At 35.9% G+C, this 18650-nt stretch overlaps 1 protein-coding gene across 1 annotated transcript in view; it reads right to left on the reverse strand.

The window, feature by feature from the left end:
* The window catches only part of LOC143257730 (protein HIRA-like), an 86582-nt gene extending 68726 nt beyond the window's left edge, over positions 1 to 17856 (reverse strand). Inside the window, 1 exon segment of the mRNA XM_076516763.1 lies at positions 17610 to 17856. Within this exon segment, the coding sequence (XP_076372878.1) occupies positions 17610 to 17646 (37 nt within the window). The 5' untranslated portion in view covers positions 17647 to 17856.
* Between the last annotated feature and the right edge of the window lie 794 nt (positions 17857 to 18650).

Here is an 18650-nt window from a genome sequence, read left to right on the forward strand (position 1 = left end):
TAAGTCACATTTTGGGACTGTAATAAACCTTAGTGGGATGAGCTGACCAGCAGATACAGCAATATTATCCAATGACAGACTCAATTCATCCAACTGCTCCTTGATACAAATGTCAAAAGGAACAATGGCAGATCATCTGTTCTGAAAAAGCATGGCCTACCAAAGAAGGAAAATGCAAACCCAGGTGGGATGCTTCGGTAAGGAATCAAGTTTTGAAACATACAGAAAATACAGTTGCAAACAGCAGAGGTGCAAAGGTGATTCACGAAACACTGTGTACAAGCTCTGAACTGGCTGGGGAAGTGCAGAAAGCCCCAGTGCAGAGCTGAAGTCCCTGATGATGAATGGGGTCCAGCATCTTTAATGCCAAGGTCCTGGCAGAGCCATAGACCAGTGATCCATAGTCTAGTTTTAATCGAATAAGAACACGATATATCTTTAACATAGAACATCAATCTTCTCTGCAAGTGTTGGAAGAAAGGACACGAATAATGCTCAGTGCTCTTGTACATTTGACCAGTAGTTGCTTGATGTGTGGTATAAAGGTCAGTTTTCAGTCAAAGATAAGCCCCATGAATTGTCTCAGGGACCACAGGTTGTACTACTTTACCAATACGGAATTCAGGATCAGGGTGACTACCCTGTTTGCAGTAAAAGTGCATGCAAACGGTTTTAGAGAGAGAAGTTAAAATCTTTTGCTGTGGTCCACTACAGTAAACGAATGATGACAGTCTGTGGCTGCCACTCAATATCTCTCATGTTTGACGACTGACAAACAGCCTGTTTGCAATAGTAAGAGGGAGTTGTTCAGTGATGACATTATTCTTTATACTGAAAAGTGCAAAACTCAAAACACAGCCTTGAGGGACTCCAAGTTCTTGTAGAAAAGTGTCAAATCCACTCGAACTTGGAATTGTTTGTCCATTGAAAAACTTTTAGTAGAAATGGTTAAACAGCCATGTAACCCATATAAATGGAGGACTCGCAAAATGCCATACCTCTATGTTGTATCATAAGACGTTGTTCTCAATGTCAAAGAATATTGATACAAGATGTTGTCATTTGAAAAAAGCTTCTCTGATTGATGTTTCAAGTTGAATCAGGTGGTCCATGGTGGAGCTCTGTCGTCAGGACCCACACTGGGTGAGCATGAGGAGGAAGTCTGATTCAAGGAACCAAACAAGATGAGTATTAACCATCCTCTCTAAGTTCTTACAGAGACAACTCGTCAAAGTAATTGAACAGAAGTTTGAAGGAATCTTGGGATCCTTCCCAGGCTAAGAGGAAGGTAGGATAATTGCCCAGTGCCAGGCATCAGGAAAAACATTTTTCTATCATATCCGGGTTAAAAACAATCAAAAGAATAGCAAGAGACAGATGGCACAGTATTTCAGAGTGTACATCATCAAGTCTGACCAATGTCATTTCTGTACAAAAAAACTGCTGAAATGTCACTGTATTAGCAAGTTTCAGAAATGTTTCCTGTATGGAAAGACATACAGGATGGTAGAAAGCAATCAGTGCTTTGATATCATTAAGATTATAACATAAACCTCAACAGTTCCATTGTATCAAGGTGGTAATTTTTATTTATGTGCAGGCAAATTGGGTTGAGAACCCTTCTGTTTATGACCACACCTTTTTTCTTTATTGTCTTTATTCGAAGGAGGTCTGTAGACCTCCATAGATCCTGCCATGGGTTAAGTGGGCAGATCTTTGTTGTTGGAAGAGGATTCCAGTGACTGAGGACATGAAATAATGATTGTTTTGCATCTTGGTGTGGGAGAAGAACATGTACCTGGAACCAAAGGAAGTGGATCTTGGGGTCTACTGGAATGTATGTTAGAGACAGAGATGGGTGTTGACATTGATTCATCAACTTTTTTAACCATGAAGGTTGAAAGACTTTTCATTTGGTTTAAGAATGATTCTTTTGGAGACACAAAGAGATCCACCTGTACTCCCACTAGTGGAATGAAGTGCAGTGGCATACAACCGAGATGAAGTGGTGGACAGCAACTTTCAAGCCTCAGGGTAAGTAATGCTATGAATCATTTTCAAATGCTGTACCTCTTTTTCTTCCAACCATTTAGGGCAAGAACAAAAACAGGACAGGTGAGAGCCATTGCACTTAACCCAATGAGAGTCCATTTCACACTCACAGGCATCATGGTCTTTGCCATTGCAATGAGCATATGTCAAGGAAGAACCACAACCAAACTGATGACACTGGGAACATCCAAGTGGGTTTGGAATGTCTGCTGTACCTTGCAATTAAGATAACCTGCCTTGATGGTGGCAGGTGGATGCAATGATGTAAATGTCAGAATGAGGACACTAGTTGGCATCATAATTTCATCTTTGCAAGTAGTGATACACCTCACTGCAGAAACTCCTTGGTTGGAGAAACCAACAAGAATCTCTGACTCGGGGATATTCTTCAAAACCCTCTCAACAATAACTCATGACAAATTTAAAGTAGCATAAGGCATAACCTCAACAGGTATATCCCCAAATGCTTTCAAATGCAAGAGTAGTTCACTGTGTTGAGATGTGGATGTTTCCAGCAATATGTCACCAGAGCAAAGCTTCTTACTGACTTTGGGGAGCCAGCAAGCCCCTCTAGTCCCTCCTGAATGAAAAAAAGGGAGACATCTGCTCTAAAGATTTGTCTGAAAGAGAATGTAGTATAAGAAAATGAGGTACAGGTGTTACAGATGTTGAAGATTGGTGTTCAGAATCTTCAAGATTTACCTATGGACTATTTTTTCATTATTTTATTTAAGTTTTTATTTGGAGGATCCATAATAAAAAAAGTATTTCAGTACCCTCTGACCCCACCCACCATGGAGCCCTACAAGGGGATGAGCTACAATGCCAAACAAGCACACTGCAGCAACACCAGGGTTTCGTGAGCACTATACCCAAACACCAGAATCAGATGCACTGTCCACAACACCTGTTGAGAACATCCAACACTGGTACTTGGCTGACCCCGAGTTAGACTAGTCAAAAATCAGACTATAACTCTTTAAATTCACAGACAAATATTTAGTAAATCTACTTTCTGTGTAAAAAAGACTGGTAATGTTTCTTGAAAGCTCTCCAAATTTCATGAAGATGTACACTTAATACATTAGAAGCACTAGCTCATTACCTGTGGTGTCAGTGCATTAGACCCATGTATAAAGTATTCACAACGTCACATATGCACCCTGAGAATGGAGAACAAGTTCTCTGTGATGAGAAATGGAGGCAAAATGTTAAGATTTTGACCCCCCACTGCAAATATACATGCATACAGGATAAAAATTTTGCAAAGTTGGGGGTTTCATCTTGCAGAATAAAAAAGTTTTTTTTTTAAATATCATGTGTATAAGAAGAAGTTCCCTAAAAGTATGATGCATAGTTTCCTAGTTATTTGGGTCATTATAGTATGATGCATAGTTTCCTAGTTATTTGGGTCATTATAGTATGGTGCATAGTTTCCTAGTTATTTGGGTCATTATAGTATGGTGCATAGTTTCCTAGTTATTTGGGTCATTATAGCATGATGCATAGTTTCCTAGTTATTTGGGTCATTATAGTATGATGCATAGTTTCCTAGTTATTTGGGTCATTATAGTATGATGCATAGTTTCCTAGTTATTTGGGTCATTATAGTATGATGCATAGTTTCCTAGTTATTTGGGTCATTATAGTATGATGCATAGTTTCCTAGTTATTTGGGTCATTATAGTATGATGCATAGTCTCCTAGTTATTTGGGTCATTATAGTATGATGCATAGTCTCCTAGTTATTTGGGTCATTTATAGTATGATGCATAGTTTCCTAGTTATTTGGGTCATTATAGTATGATGCATAGTTTCCTAGTTATTTGGGTCATTATAGTATGATGCATAGTTTCCCTAGTTATTTGGGTCATTATAGTATGATGCATAGTCTCCCTAGTTATTTGGGTCATTATAGTATGATGCATAGTTTCCCTAGTTATTTGGGTCATTATAGTATGATGCATAGTTTCCCTAGTTATTTGGGTCATTATAGTATGATGCATAGTTTCCTAGTTATTTGGGTCATTATAGTATGATGCATAGTTTCCTAGTTATTTGGGTCATTATAGTATGATGCATAGTTTCCCTAGTTATTTGGGTCATTATAGTATGATGCATAGTTTCCTAGTTATTTGGGTCATTATAGTATGATGCATAGTTTCCTAGTTATTTGGGTCATTATAGTATGATGCATAGTTTCCCAGTTATTTGGGTCATTATAGTATGATGCATAGTTTCCTAGTTATTTGGGTCATTATAGTATGATGCATAGTTTCCTAGTTATTTGGGTCATTATAGTATGATGCATAGTCTCCTAGTTATTTGGGTCATTATAGTATGATGCATAGTCTCCTAGTTATTTGGGTCATTATAGTATGATGCATAGTTTCCTAGTTATTTGGGTCATTATAGTATGATGCATAGTCTCCTAGTTATTTGGGTCATTATAGTATGATGCATAGTTTCCTAGTTATTTGGGTCATTATAGTATGATGCATAGTTTCCTAGTTATTGGGGTCATTATAGTATGATGCATAGTTTCCTAGTTATTTGGGTCATTATAGTATGATGCATAGTTTCCTAGTTATTTGGGTCATTATAGTATGATGCATAGTTTCCTAGTTATTTGGGTCATTATAGTATGATGCATAGTTTCCTAGTTATTTGGGTCAGCCAAGGTGATTGAGTCTGTATAGGGAGAGTTAAGGGTGGAATAATTGTTAATCTCTTTCACTACTTGCACTATAACTTTTAGTACAACTTTTGATACAAGTGTATCTTCACAAAATTTGGTAGACTTTTAGTAAAGATTACAAGTTTTGTGTACACATTTTTAATAAAATATTTTCACTAAAGATTTATTTGGGAAAATATCAAATCTGTTTCTTTACTAGTAAATTTGAATACAAAGTGATTTCAAGTTACGCTTAAGAAAACTATTCTTTGTCCCAAAAAATCTCAAGTGTTATTTGTGTAATCTCTAAAACCTTCTAAATACATTTCAAATGTTTGTTTTCAGTAAGACTTTACATTTTATGTTATTTTCTACACTCTAACTATGTGGGGTCTGTCATTTGACCAACCTTGTAACCATCACAGAAACTTAGGAGATAAATATAAATTATGATTTTTTTCTTTAACTAGAATGATCATATATTATAAACACAAAAATACAAATATTTAGTCTAAGTAGCTTAACTCTCATAACTCTGTGTATTTTTATATATTTTATTACTTTTTATTATACTGACCTTACAGTCATGCCTAGCTAACATCACATAACTAGCATTAACACAGTACATGTGCACTCATATCAGATATCCTATAATAAAAACTGACCTTTAGTCTTCCCTGATTCATGATAACAAGAAATCTACTTGAAATAAAAATGTATCTCAGGACAGCTGGTAAAAGTGTTAATACCAATACCAGCCATCCTTTGATACATGTTTAATATCTCCTGTCTTGGCTGTGTTTTAATTGACTAGTATTTTGTAATATATAGTCACATTGCAGTTATTATACATTATATATATATATATATATACAGATTATTACAATTTAGATATAAATTAAACTTATTTTTCTTAAGGTATAGAACAATAAATAAAGAAGTAAATCAAACAATTATCTCTTTTGGCTACGACCTTTGAACTATACTGCTGCTGGACATAGGTTGCTAAGCCTTTTAAATTTTCACATGTGAAGAATATCAAACAAAATTATTTTAGGTTTTATATATACAGTTGAATAACCACAAAATCATAAATAACTATACTGATACCATAGAATTACACTATAATTTATTAAGTTTATATATATATACAGTTGAATAACCACAAAATCATAAATAACTATATTGATACCATAGAATTACACTATTATTTATTAAGTTTAGTAACTATGATGTATTTAGGTTTAAAAAACATGAAACTTCTATCAGACTAAAGAAACAACCTACCCTCCTAAAATCTTTATTTGAAAAAACTGGTAACCTTTTCACAGACTAAAATGGCTGAGAAAACCACTAGGGGTTCATTCTAAGCTGTCGACTGGTCATTCACTTCATATATTGAAGTAAATGTATATAATGGACTGCTTCCAAAAATGGAAATATGTGAGGGGCCACTGTATTTGATTCAATACACGTTATATCTCAGCTGAATAAAAACAATATAAGGTTCTTATTTTATATTCTAGCTTGTTAATATTACTAATCCAAATTTCTAATATGAACAAAACTATAGACCTGGTATTTTAACACTGCAAACACCTAATTTTAAACAGTGCTACATTCAACATACCACTTGACTCACTAAAATCTATATTTAGGAGTTCTTTTAATATTTACTTTTAAATTAAGCCATGTATAAGTTTCTCAAGTCCAACCACACCACATTATAATAATCAATCATGACCGTGCTACTTCAAATTGTAAGAATCAGTTTCTCGAGTCCAACCACACCACTTTGTAGTTATCCATCATGACTGTGCCACTTTAAATTATATGAATCAGTTTCTCAAGTCCGACCACATTTTAGTAATCCATCATGACCGTGCTACTTCAAATTGTAAGAATCAGTTTCTCGAGTCCAACCACACCACACTGTAGTAATCTATCATGACCGTGCCACTTTAACTTGTATGAATCAGTTTCTCAAGTCCAACCACATTGTAGTAATCCATCATGACCGTGCCACTTTAAATTGTATGAATCAGTTTCTCAAGTCCAACCACACCACATTGTAGTAATCCATCATGACCGCGCCACTTTAAATTGTAAGAATCAGTTTCTCAAGTCAAACTACACCACATTGTAGTAATCCATCATGACCGTGCCACTTTAAATTGAATGAATCAGTTCCTCGAGTCCAACCACATTGTAGTAATCCATCATGACCGTGCCACTTTAAATTGTATGAATCAGTTTCTCGAGTCCAACCACACCACATTGTAGTAATCCATCATGACTGTGCCACTTTAAATTGCATGAATCAGTTTCTCGAGTCCAACCACACCACATTGTAGTAATCCATCATGACCGTGCCACTTTAAATTGTAAGAATCAGTTTCTCGAGTCCAACCACACCACATTGTAGTAATCCATCATGACCGTGCCACTTTAAATTGTATGAATCAGTTTCTCGAGTCCAACCACATTGTAGTACTCCATCATGACCGTGCCACTTTAAATTGTATGAATCAGTTTCTCAAGTCCAACCACACCACAATGTAGTAATCCATCATGACCGTGCCACTTTAAATTGTATGAATCAGTTTCTCGAGTCCAACCATACCACATTGTAGTAATCCATCATGACCGTGCCACTTTAAATTGTATGAATCAGTTCCTCGAGTCCAACCATACCACATTGTAGTAATCCATCATGACCGTGCCACTTTAAATTGTATGAATCAGTTTCTCGAGTCCAACCACACCACATTGTAGTAATCCATCATGACCGTTGCCACTTTAAATTGTATGAATCGGTTTCTCAAGTCCAACCATACCACATTGTAGTAATCCATCATGACCGTGCCACTTTAAATTGTATGAATCAGTTTCTCGAGTCCAACCACACCACATTGTAGTAATCCATCATGACCATGCCACTTTAAATTGTATGAATCAGTTTCTCGAGTCCAACCACATTGTAGTAATCCATCATGACCGTGCCACTTCAAATTGTATGAATCAGTTTCTTCAGTCCAACCACACCACATTGTAGTAATCCATCATGACCGTGCCACTTTAAATTGTAAGAATCAGTTTCACGAGTCCAACCACACCACATTGTAGTAATCCATCATGACCGTGCCACTTTAAATTGTAAGAATCAGTTTCACGAGTCCAACCACACCACTTTGTAGTAATCCATCATGACCGTGCCACTTTAAATTGTAAGAATCAGTTTCACGAGTCCAACCACACCACTTTGTAGTAATCCATCATGACCGTGCCAATTTTAAATTGTATGAATCAGTTTCGAGTCCAACCACACCACATTGTAGTAATCCATCATGACCGTGCCACTTTAAATTGTATGAATCGGTTTCTCGAGTCCAACCATACCACATTGTAGTAATCCATCATGACCGTGCCACTTTAAATTGTATGAATCAGTTTCTCGAGTCCAACCACATTGTAGTAATCCATCATGACCGTGCCACTTCAAATTGTATGAATCAGTTTCTTCAGTCCAACCACACCACATTGTTGTAATCCATCATGACCGTGCCACTTTAAATTGTAAGAATCAGTTTCACGAGTCCAACCACACCACATTGTAGTAATCCATCATGACCGTGCCACTTTAAATTGTAAGAATCAGTTTCACGAGTCCAACCACACCACTTTGTAGTAATCCATTATGACCGTGCCACTTTAAATTGTATGAATCAGTTTCTCGAGTCCAACCACACAACATTGTAGTAATCCATCATGACCGTGCCACTTTAAATTGTAAGAATCAGTTTCACGAGTCCAACCACACCACTTTGTAGTAATCCATCATGACCGTGCCACTTTAAATTGTATGAATCAGTTTCTCGAGTCCAACCACACCACATTGTAGTAATCCATCATGACCGTGCCACTTTAAATTGTATGAATCAGTTCCTCGAGTCCAACCACACCACATTGTAGTAATCCATCATGACCGTGCCACTTTAAATTGTATGAATCAGTTTCTCGAGTCCAACCACACAACATTGTAGTAATCCATCATGACCGTTGCCACTTTAAATTGTAAGAATCAGTTTCACGAGTCCAATCACACCACTTTGTAGTAATCCATCATGACCGTGCCACTTTAAATTGTATGAATCAGTTTCTCGAGTCCAACCACACAACATTGTAGTAATCCATCATGACCGTGCCACTTTAAATTGTATGAATCAGTTTCTCGAGTCCAACCACACCACATTGTAGTAATCCATCATGACCGTGCCACTTTAAATTGTATGAATCAGTTTCTCGAGTCCAACCACACCACATTGTAGTAATCCATCATGACTGTGCCACTTTAAATTGTATGAATCAGTTTCTCGAGTCCAACCACACCACATTGTAGTAATCCATCATGACAATGCCACTTTAAATTGTATGAATCAGTTTCTCGAGTCCAACCACATTGTAGTAATCCATCATGACCGTGCCACTTCAAATTGTATGAATCAGTTTCTTCAGTCCAACCACACCACATTGTAGTAATCCATCATGACCGTGCCACTTTAAATTGTAAGAATCAGTTTCACGAGTCCAACCACACCACATTGTAGTAATCCATCATGACCGTGCCACTTTAAATTGTAAGAATCAGTTTCACGAGTCCAACCACACCACTTTGTAGTAATCCATCATGACCGTGCCACTTTAAATTGTATGAATCAGTTTCTCGAGTCCAACCACACCACATTGTAGTAATCCATCATGACCGTGCCACTTTAAATTGTATGAATCGGTTTCTCGAGTCCAACCATACCACATTGTAGTAATCCATCATGACCGTGCCACTTTAAATTGTATGAATCAGTTTCTCGAGTCCAACCACATTGTAGTAATCCATCATGACCGTGCCACTTTAAATTGTATGAATCAGTTTCTCGAGTCCAACCACACCACATTGTAGTAATCCATCACGACCATGCCACTTTAAATTGTATGAATCAGTTTTCGAGTCCAACCACATTGTAGTAATCCATCATGACCGTGCCACTTCAAATTGTATGAATCAGTTTCTTCAGTCCAACCACACCACATTGTTGTAATCCATCATGACCGTGCCACTTTAAATTGTAAGAATCAGTTTCACGAGTCCAACCACACCACATTGTAGTAATCCATCATGACCGTGCCACTTTAAATTGTAAGAATCAGTTTCACGAGTCCAACCACACCACTTTGTAGTAATCCATCATGACCGTGCCACTTTAAATTGTAAGAATCAGTTTCACGAGTCCAACCACACCACTTTGTAGTAATCCATTATGACCGTGCCACTTTAAATTGTATGAATCAGTTTCACCGAGTCCAACCACACAACATTGTAGTAATCCATCATGACCGTGCCACTTTAAATTGTAAGAATCAGTTTCACGAGTCCAACCACACCACTTTGTAGTAATCCATCATGACCGTGCCACTTTAAATTGTATGAATCAGTTTCTCGAGTCCAACCACACCACATTGTAGTAATCCATCATGACCGTGCCACTTTAAATTGTATGAATCAGTTCCTCGAGTCCAACCACACCACATTGTAGTAATCCATCATGACCGTGCCACTTTAAATTGTATGAATCAGTTTCTCGAGTCCAACCACACAACATTGTAGTAATCCATCATGACCGTGCCACTTTAAATTGTAAGAATCAGTTTCACGAGTCCAATCACACCACTTTGTAGTAATCCATCATGACCGTGCCACTTTAAATTGTATGAATCAGTTTCTCGAGTCCAACCACACCACATTGTAGTAATCCATCATGACCGTGCCACTTTAAATTGTATGAATCAGTTTCTCGAGTCCAACCACACCACATTGTAGTAATCCATCATGACTGTGCCACTTTAAATTGTAAGAATCAGTTTCACGAGTCCAACCACACCACTTTGTAGTAATCCATCATGACTGTGCCACTTTAAATTGTAAGAATCAGTTTCACGAGTCCAACCACACCACTTTGTAGTAATCCATCATGACCGTCCCACTTCAAATTGTAAGAATCAGTTCCTCGAGTCCAACCACATTGTAGTAATCCATCATGACCGTGCCACTTTAAATTGTATGAATCAGTTTCTCGAGTCCAACCACACCACATTGTAGTAATCCATCATGACCGTGCCACTTTAAATTGTATGAATCAGTTTTCGAGTCCAACCACACCACTTTGTAGTAATCCATCATGACCGTGCCACTTTAAATTGTATGAATCAGTTCCTCGAGTCCAACCACACCACATTGTAGTAATCCATCATGACCGTGCCACTTTAAATTGTAAGAATTTAACACTAAAACCTGTTATTTAAACTACACTCTTATATCTGAGAACTCACTTACTTTACAATTTTCAACATTTCTATATATAACACAAAACAAACATTTCTTACTATCCATATCTAAACAAGTCATGTGCTCTAAAATGTCATGTACTTTAGCACCTGGTAAGTAATTTCCCGTCCTTGATTTGTTGTATACTACATATACTTTTATTAGTATCTTTAACAAGAAAGTTCCTTCTGTGCATACTTCTTGGTGACTCCTTCCTCACTGCAAATAGCCAATGGTCAAATTTTCCTCATGCTGGTAACTGAATGTTAGCCAAACTTGTCTAAACAGCTTTTTATTATTATTATTACTCTATACCCTTGTAAAATAAAATAAAACATAATTTGTCCATAAATACAATTTTATTAAAAGAAATTGCATGGCAAACAATGTTCAAGTACTCATTTTACAAACTGGTATTAATGTAACCAACACTTCTGATCACTATGTTAAATTAATGTAATTCTTCACATATAGAATTTATTCAAAACAATTACACTTCACTCATTATTCTCCAAGTACATGCATTCCAGTTCAAGAACTACCATGGAAAAATATAACTATTTATTGAAGGAACACATTGAGACGTGGTGGGTCTAAATCAGAGAATTGTTACAAATCTATATACTCACCATTATAAGGCTGTCAACAGCAACCTTCAACCCAGTGTTTCTTAACCTGGGTTCAATCGAACTCCAGGGGTTCAGTGAGTCAGTCTCAGGGGTTCGGCAGAGGTCAAGACAACCCACACTTGTGTGTTTGTTTCGTTCACCCCACTCGTATGATTCGTGACGTCATGCTCCACTTGACCATCATTGGCTGCGGCTGATCACGTCACATCACTTGGCCTTAATATCTGTACTGCAAGAAACTTTGTGCGCTTAGCAGTCGACTTGTGACTGTAGTAATCGTGCATCATTTGTGATTTTTTTCCTAATCTTTCAATGCCTTCATACTAACCATGCCGAGCAAAAACAGAAAGGGGTCGGAGGAATACGTACAATATGGATTCACATGTATAATGGAACATGATGGGAGTCAGCATCCTCAATGCATGATTTGTAATGCTAAGTTGAGCACTGGCAAAACTAAGAGAACACTCCCTAAAGCTGCATGGAGATAGGAAATACAAGAACACAACTCTTGCTGAATTCAAGGTAAAGAGAGCCAGGTTCAATGAAAACGCTACTTTGCCTGTTTTCGGCTTTGTACCCATCGACAAACTAATCCTCACAGCATCGTACAAAGTTGCGTACTTGATCGCAAAACAGGGCAAACCACACACCATTGGTGAAGCACTCGTAAAACCAGCTGTGTTGAAGATGGCGAATGTCATGCTGGGAAAAGCTGCAGAAAATAAGTTATCCCAAATTCCTCTTTCAAATGACACCATCAGCAGCAGAATAGATGACATGAACGATGAAATCTTGGCTAAAGTAGTTGCAGATCTGGTTTCAAGCCCAGCAAAATTCAGCCTTCAACTTAAAAAGACCACCAACATTTCCAATCTAAGCCAGCTTGTTGTATTCATGTGCTATGTGAAGAATGACGAGATAAAAAAAGATTTTTTATTTTGTAAGCCTCTTACAACAACAACTAAGGCAGCTGACGTGAAGAAACTTGTGGATGACTTCTGCAGAGACAATGATCTTTCGTGGGATATGGTTTCTGCAATTTGTTCGGACAGAGCTCCAGTCATGCTGGGACAAAACTCTGGTTTTGGTGTGCTGGTGAAAGCTGATGCACCACACATCATTGTAACACACTGTGTTCTGCACAGGCATGTGTTGGCAACAAAAACCTTGCCTTCAAAACTGGCAGAAGTATTAAAAAATTGTAGTGGAATGTGTGAACTTTGTGCAATATAGTGCCCTGAAGCACCGCATCTTCAAAGAGCTGTGTAATGCAATGGGTTCCGTATTTGAGGTACTTCTGTACCATTCTAACGTTCGGTAATTATCCCGGGGAAAGGTGCTGAATCGTGTTTTTGCCATGCGTGTGGAATTAGCCCTGTTTTTTTATGAGAGCACCAACATTGTCATGCATATTGCTTAAAAAAATCTGAGTTCATTCTCATTTTGGCGTACATGGCCGATACCTTCAATGCTCTCAATCATCTCAATCAACAGATGCAGAGCGGTGGAGTCAACATCATTGAAGTGGAAGAAAACCTGAAGGCTTTTCAAAAAAAGCTACCATTATGGAAACAACAAAGAGGGAATGATAACTTCACAAACCTTCCCCTGCTGGACGACTGTGTAAGTAAGATCGAAGATGTGTCTGAAATCGGAGACATTTCTGTACCTTAGGAACTGAAACAAGCAATTGCCATGCACTTATATGAACTCGCAAAGTTTCTCAACGGATATTTCCCCACCAGAGAGTCATATCCAGCATGGGTGAGACAGCCATTCACGTTTCATGTTGTAACAGCAGATGTCAATGACGAATACCTCGACGAAATCATTGATCTTCAGCAGAGCCAGGTTCAACAGCAACTTTTCATAACAACAATGCTTACAACGTTTTGGTGTCACCAAATCGTAGCATACCCTCTTATTGCTAAGAAAGCCCTTGAGATACTCATACTGTTTGTTACAACGTATCTTTGCGAGCAATCCTTTTCGAGGATGGTAGACATAAAAACGAAGAAAAGAAACAGAATTTGTTGCAAAAATGATATGAGAGTGGCACTTGCCAAGGTGAAGCCGTGCATTTCTGAACTTGTCTCTGAAAGGCAACAGCAAAACTCACATTGATTTGCAGTAAATATTCATTGAGTTACATCTTTGTTTTTGTGTGAAATTTATGTTTTGTTGGTTTTGTTCTTTGAACACAGTGATATTGTGTGCAACTGATGCATGGTTCATCTTGTGCACTAATAAAAATATCTACTTATGTTTTGAATTTGAAAAAAAAATCATATTTTATTTTTCCAATTACGAAAGGTACAGTGAATGCAAGTACAAAACTTTCGGGGTTCAGTACCTCTAACAAGGTTAAGAACCACTGCTTTAACCTATATCTACTACCTTTTCACCTTGAGATAAATGAAGTAAAAAGTGGTGTTGAGGCTACATGCTTGGGTTAGTTTCAACTTAACAAACCCTTATTTCATTAAGGGTTTACATAAACTCTCCATTAGAATATTGGGTATATCTCAAAGTTCTGAAATATCACAGTTGAAACTATACAATTAGTAACAAGAGGTCCCAGAAAAATATAGTTCCTGGCCACAGAACTATGTGAATGCCAAATCTCAGTTGTAAATATATAAATTTCACACAAACAAAACACTAATTACTGTACTCCAAACAACAAATGAAAAACATCTACAGACCATATAAGTGGTGAAGTTATTTGAAGTTAACCATACTTTCATTATTTCTAAGTTGGCTTTAAAAACATCACAACTATAGTTAACCTGTCATTAATGCTCTACCTTGTTCTGGGGGTTTCATTGGAACCAGAAGGAGGTACATACACTAAAATTTAAAAACATTTAAAATTGTCTTTAACAATTAAACCTGTAGAAATGAAGCTTTAAAATAAACATTGTGGTGTAGATTTAACAACCCATAAACAGATGCAAGTATATATCTGATCAACTCGAACCAACTGTAGGCCAAGAAATAATGAAGGAAAAATGTATACAGACTAGGTGTTGGCATGGCAACAAGTTGCTTCACATCACATCGTTAGGCATGGACAGACAATACAATATCCTGACCCAAGCTACACAAGGGCTATCTGTGCTAGCCGTCCCTAATTTAGCAGTGTAAGACTAGAGGGAAGGCAGCTAGTCGTCATCACCACCCACCACCAACTCTTGGGCTACTCTTTTACCAACAAATAGTGGGATTGACCTTCACTTTATAATGCCCCCACGGCTGAAAGGGCAAGCACGTTTGGTGCGACAGGGACATTACAATAATACATGATGAAAGTGTTATGAACAATGTATCCATTACATCATGACCTGATGTAGAACAGACAGTGGTTACTACATACGTGTATCTGTCAATCACAATATTTCAAGTTTATAACCAACATGATTACAATCTTTCTCTTGTATTTTCATACGTATATAGATAAGTTTTTACTTCTTTATTAACACTTGGTTATTTACAATTTTCATTAATTTAGCCATATAATATTAGTCCTCATGTAGAAGTTTCAAATTAACAAACATTACTGGGATTACATTTTATCTTGCCTTGACACAAATGTCACCCAGTATCATACTACTAAGTAATGCAATAGTCTGGTATCAGTCGCTGTTATTACTGTTCCAACGAGGTCACACGGAAGAAAAGATCAGCTTATAGGTATGATTTCTAATTGTTTCTTCATTAAATATTAAAGACATACATAAACTTGTACAGTAAATCTACTTATTTGTGACAGTGGAATCTAGTGATATGTTAATTTTGTTTATTTCATTATTAAAATTAATCAAAACCCCATATAATACTGAAGGGCATGAATACACATTTTAACAGCCTGGATCTAATCTTGTTTACAGATATCTTAGTCATAAGTACTGCTCTATAAACTATAAATTGTGAAATCGATAATTGTGGGGTCATAACTACTGTTAGTTCACATCTGCTTTCACCTTTCTTGGATCGGTATAAGCATAATATTGGAGTGAAAGATCTCAGTTTATGTTAAACTGTTGGTGATAATCACAGCTACTGATGGATGACTTAGACTTAGCTCATACATACATATCAAATATTGATATTTGTTTTTTAAGACTTACATTTAAAAATGTACACAAAGTCAAAGGAATATTAAAAAATTTGACTCTATGCTCAAAAGTGGAAAGAAACATACCACAAAGTGATTTTAATGTGCTGGATCAAAGAATGCTCAAACTAGCATTATACAAAAAACATACATGTGAATTATTTGCAAATTAATATGACTGGGAGACAACTTCCATGCTGTGGATTGAGGTTTACAAGTTTTATTTTTAGAAATATCCAGTGGCAATATAAAAATTTAAAGCAATATAAGACAAAAAATGAAAAAAAAAATTATTCATGTCTACTGGGCTCGATTATTTGTGTAACATTTTAGTTATTGAAAAAGAATATGCAAAATCTGACTGAAAATTCATCTCAATATAAGTCTATTTTGAAAGTACTTATAAAGGACGTGTGCAAAAGAAATCCCTAAAATGATTTGATAAAATTTGAGAACTAAATACAATTATAAAAATTAATGTTTTACCAGCTATAAATATAAACATTGTATCTGTTTTTGTCCTAAATATGCCAGTAGTGACTGAAATACATAATCTGAATGTATACCCTATGTTACGAAAGAGGAAACTGATTTGAACCATCAGCACCCCTTGTGGCCACCCCACTAACTAATCTATATTTAATCAGCATTAGAGATGTGAAATCTATCTGTTTTGGGAAAAAAAAAATCTTATTTATGACACATCCCAAACTATTCCCAGTAGATTAACCACATTTGACAAGTTCAGATGCTAAAGCCTAAAGGAAGTTAAAGACACACAAATATGGTAGAATTTTAAGATGAAAGTAATACATTCCTTTAGATTTCTTACATATTATTCATTTTCAACATTAAATGTTTGATTACCCTTCATGGTATCAAACCATTTGTTCCATCACAATTTATCAATGAACCTCTGAATCAAGTCAAGAGAATTTGACAAATTAGCTAGGTTGAATCACATGTACATAAGTAGCCAAAAAAAGAGTTTAAGTTTGGCATTGTAGAGTTTTATTAGAAATTATATAACAAACCATCAAAGACTTCAAAACAGTTTGTATTAAAATTTTCCTCAAATTGGCTCCAACAAAATTATCACAACTTCTTCACCTTAACAGTTTTTGAAATGTGGTACATCACTAGGTTCATCATAAGATAAAATCTGATATAATTTCAATTGGACTTGTCCACTACTAGAATCAACTAATTACGACTGACTTAACAAACCTACACTAACTAACTGTTGAAATTACCAGAATAAAAGCATATTGGGATAAACGTTGTGGACACAAGAAACTTCATCGTTTACCATTTGTTTGTCATACATTTTTTTTTTTTCCTTTTGACTTCAGTTTAATTGTGATTACTACTAAGTCTATGTCTAAGCTTACATCCCCTACTGCTAAACATAGTAGCTGTACAACTACAGTGTTAATATTAATACCATATAATAATAACAATAGTAAATGTATAGCTTTTACTAATTACTTTAACATTACATTACACATATGAGATGTTATGACATTACGTGATTTAATCTTAACTATCACAAGTAAAATCGGGCTAAGGTGTAACGTATTACTATTAGCCATATTACAAACTCATTATACTTATAAAAATTATTTAACTGGTCATGTATAATAATTTCACTACGTTTAACATCATAATTAACACCAAAAAGCAGTTTAAACTGAAAAGATTATTGTAAAACTAAAGTATTATTATAATTAATAATAACATTGACAACCTTACCATCATGTGTAACCCAGCTAGGTTTTAATAACTTCATGGTATTTCTATGGTACTCAGTTACATTAACTTTTTAATTACTTCAAAAGAATGTTGATGTATTTTAATATATCAACGATGCAGTAAAACCTTTAAGCCTAACATTTTCACCGTCTTTTCAAAACCATCCCTTACATTTCAACATTAGATTGTTTAAAACGCTGCTATGCCTACAAAACCGCCGTTTTCCTTAGTTGTTTGACAGAAAAGGAGAAACGAATTTAAATTAATAAGGTTGTTTTGGGTATCTTTATATATATTTCTCATTGAACTTAAGTTTCTTGTGTTTCAATGCCCCATATATTAAATATTCAGATATGTGATAATTACGCAGTAAAAGGTTTAACTATTTATTTATTTATATCCATAACGGATATTCTTATACTACTGTACATTATAATATGAAATACCAGCTCGTTTAATCGTGAATTACTCTTTTCTCAATATATTTTCACATACTAACTTTATATCGTTATTTTGGATCAAAAAGTAGTGCCAGTATAATGAGTATATGTATATATATTATTTTGCTATAGAAATACTCGATTATTATTTTTTGTTGCTTTCGTCATACAACTTGAGGCAGTTGTCATTATTACTAAAGATTTATTATTAGTAATATTATTTTATATCATGGAAAAGTTAAAAACTATCTGCCAACGTCCTTAATTTTAAACTACTGACAAAGAAATGAGGCAGCCAGACAGCAGCACCGTACCACCCACCATTCTAGCTAAGGGATTGGTTGTCACTCTTGTTACACACCCTTTAAACTTGTGATATTTTATTGATTCCGTTGTCAGTTCTCAAACTCAGAGATCTGCCATAGCTCAAACTCGCTACCAGTTATTTTTAGAGCTATGTTTTTGTGGGATGTAACAATGCCATCTGAGAAAAGTAAAATTGTTGTCAAAGGTTTCATAAAGTTTTGTGCAACTTGCGTATAAAATATTAGATTGGATAATCATTTATATATAATTAATATCAGGCAATAATTACAAAATA

This window comes from Tachypleus tridentatus, chromosome 7, assembly GCF_004210375.1.
Source record: "Tachypleus tridentatus isolate NWPU-2018 chromosome 7, ASM421037v1, whole genome shotgun sequence".
NCBI lineage: Eukaryota > Metazoa > Arthropoda > Merostomata > Xiphosura > Limulidae > Tachypleus > Tachypleus tridentatus.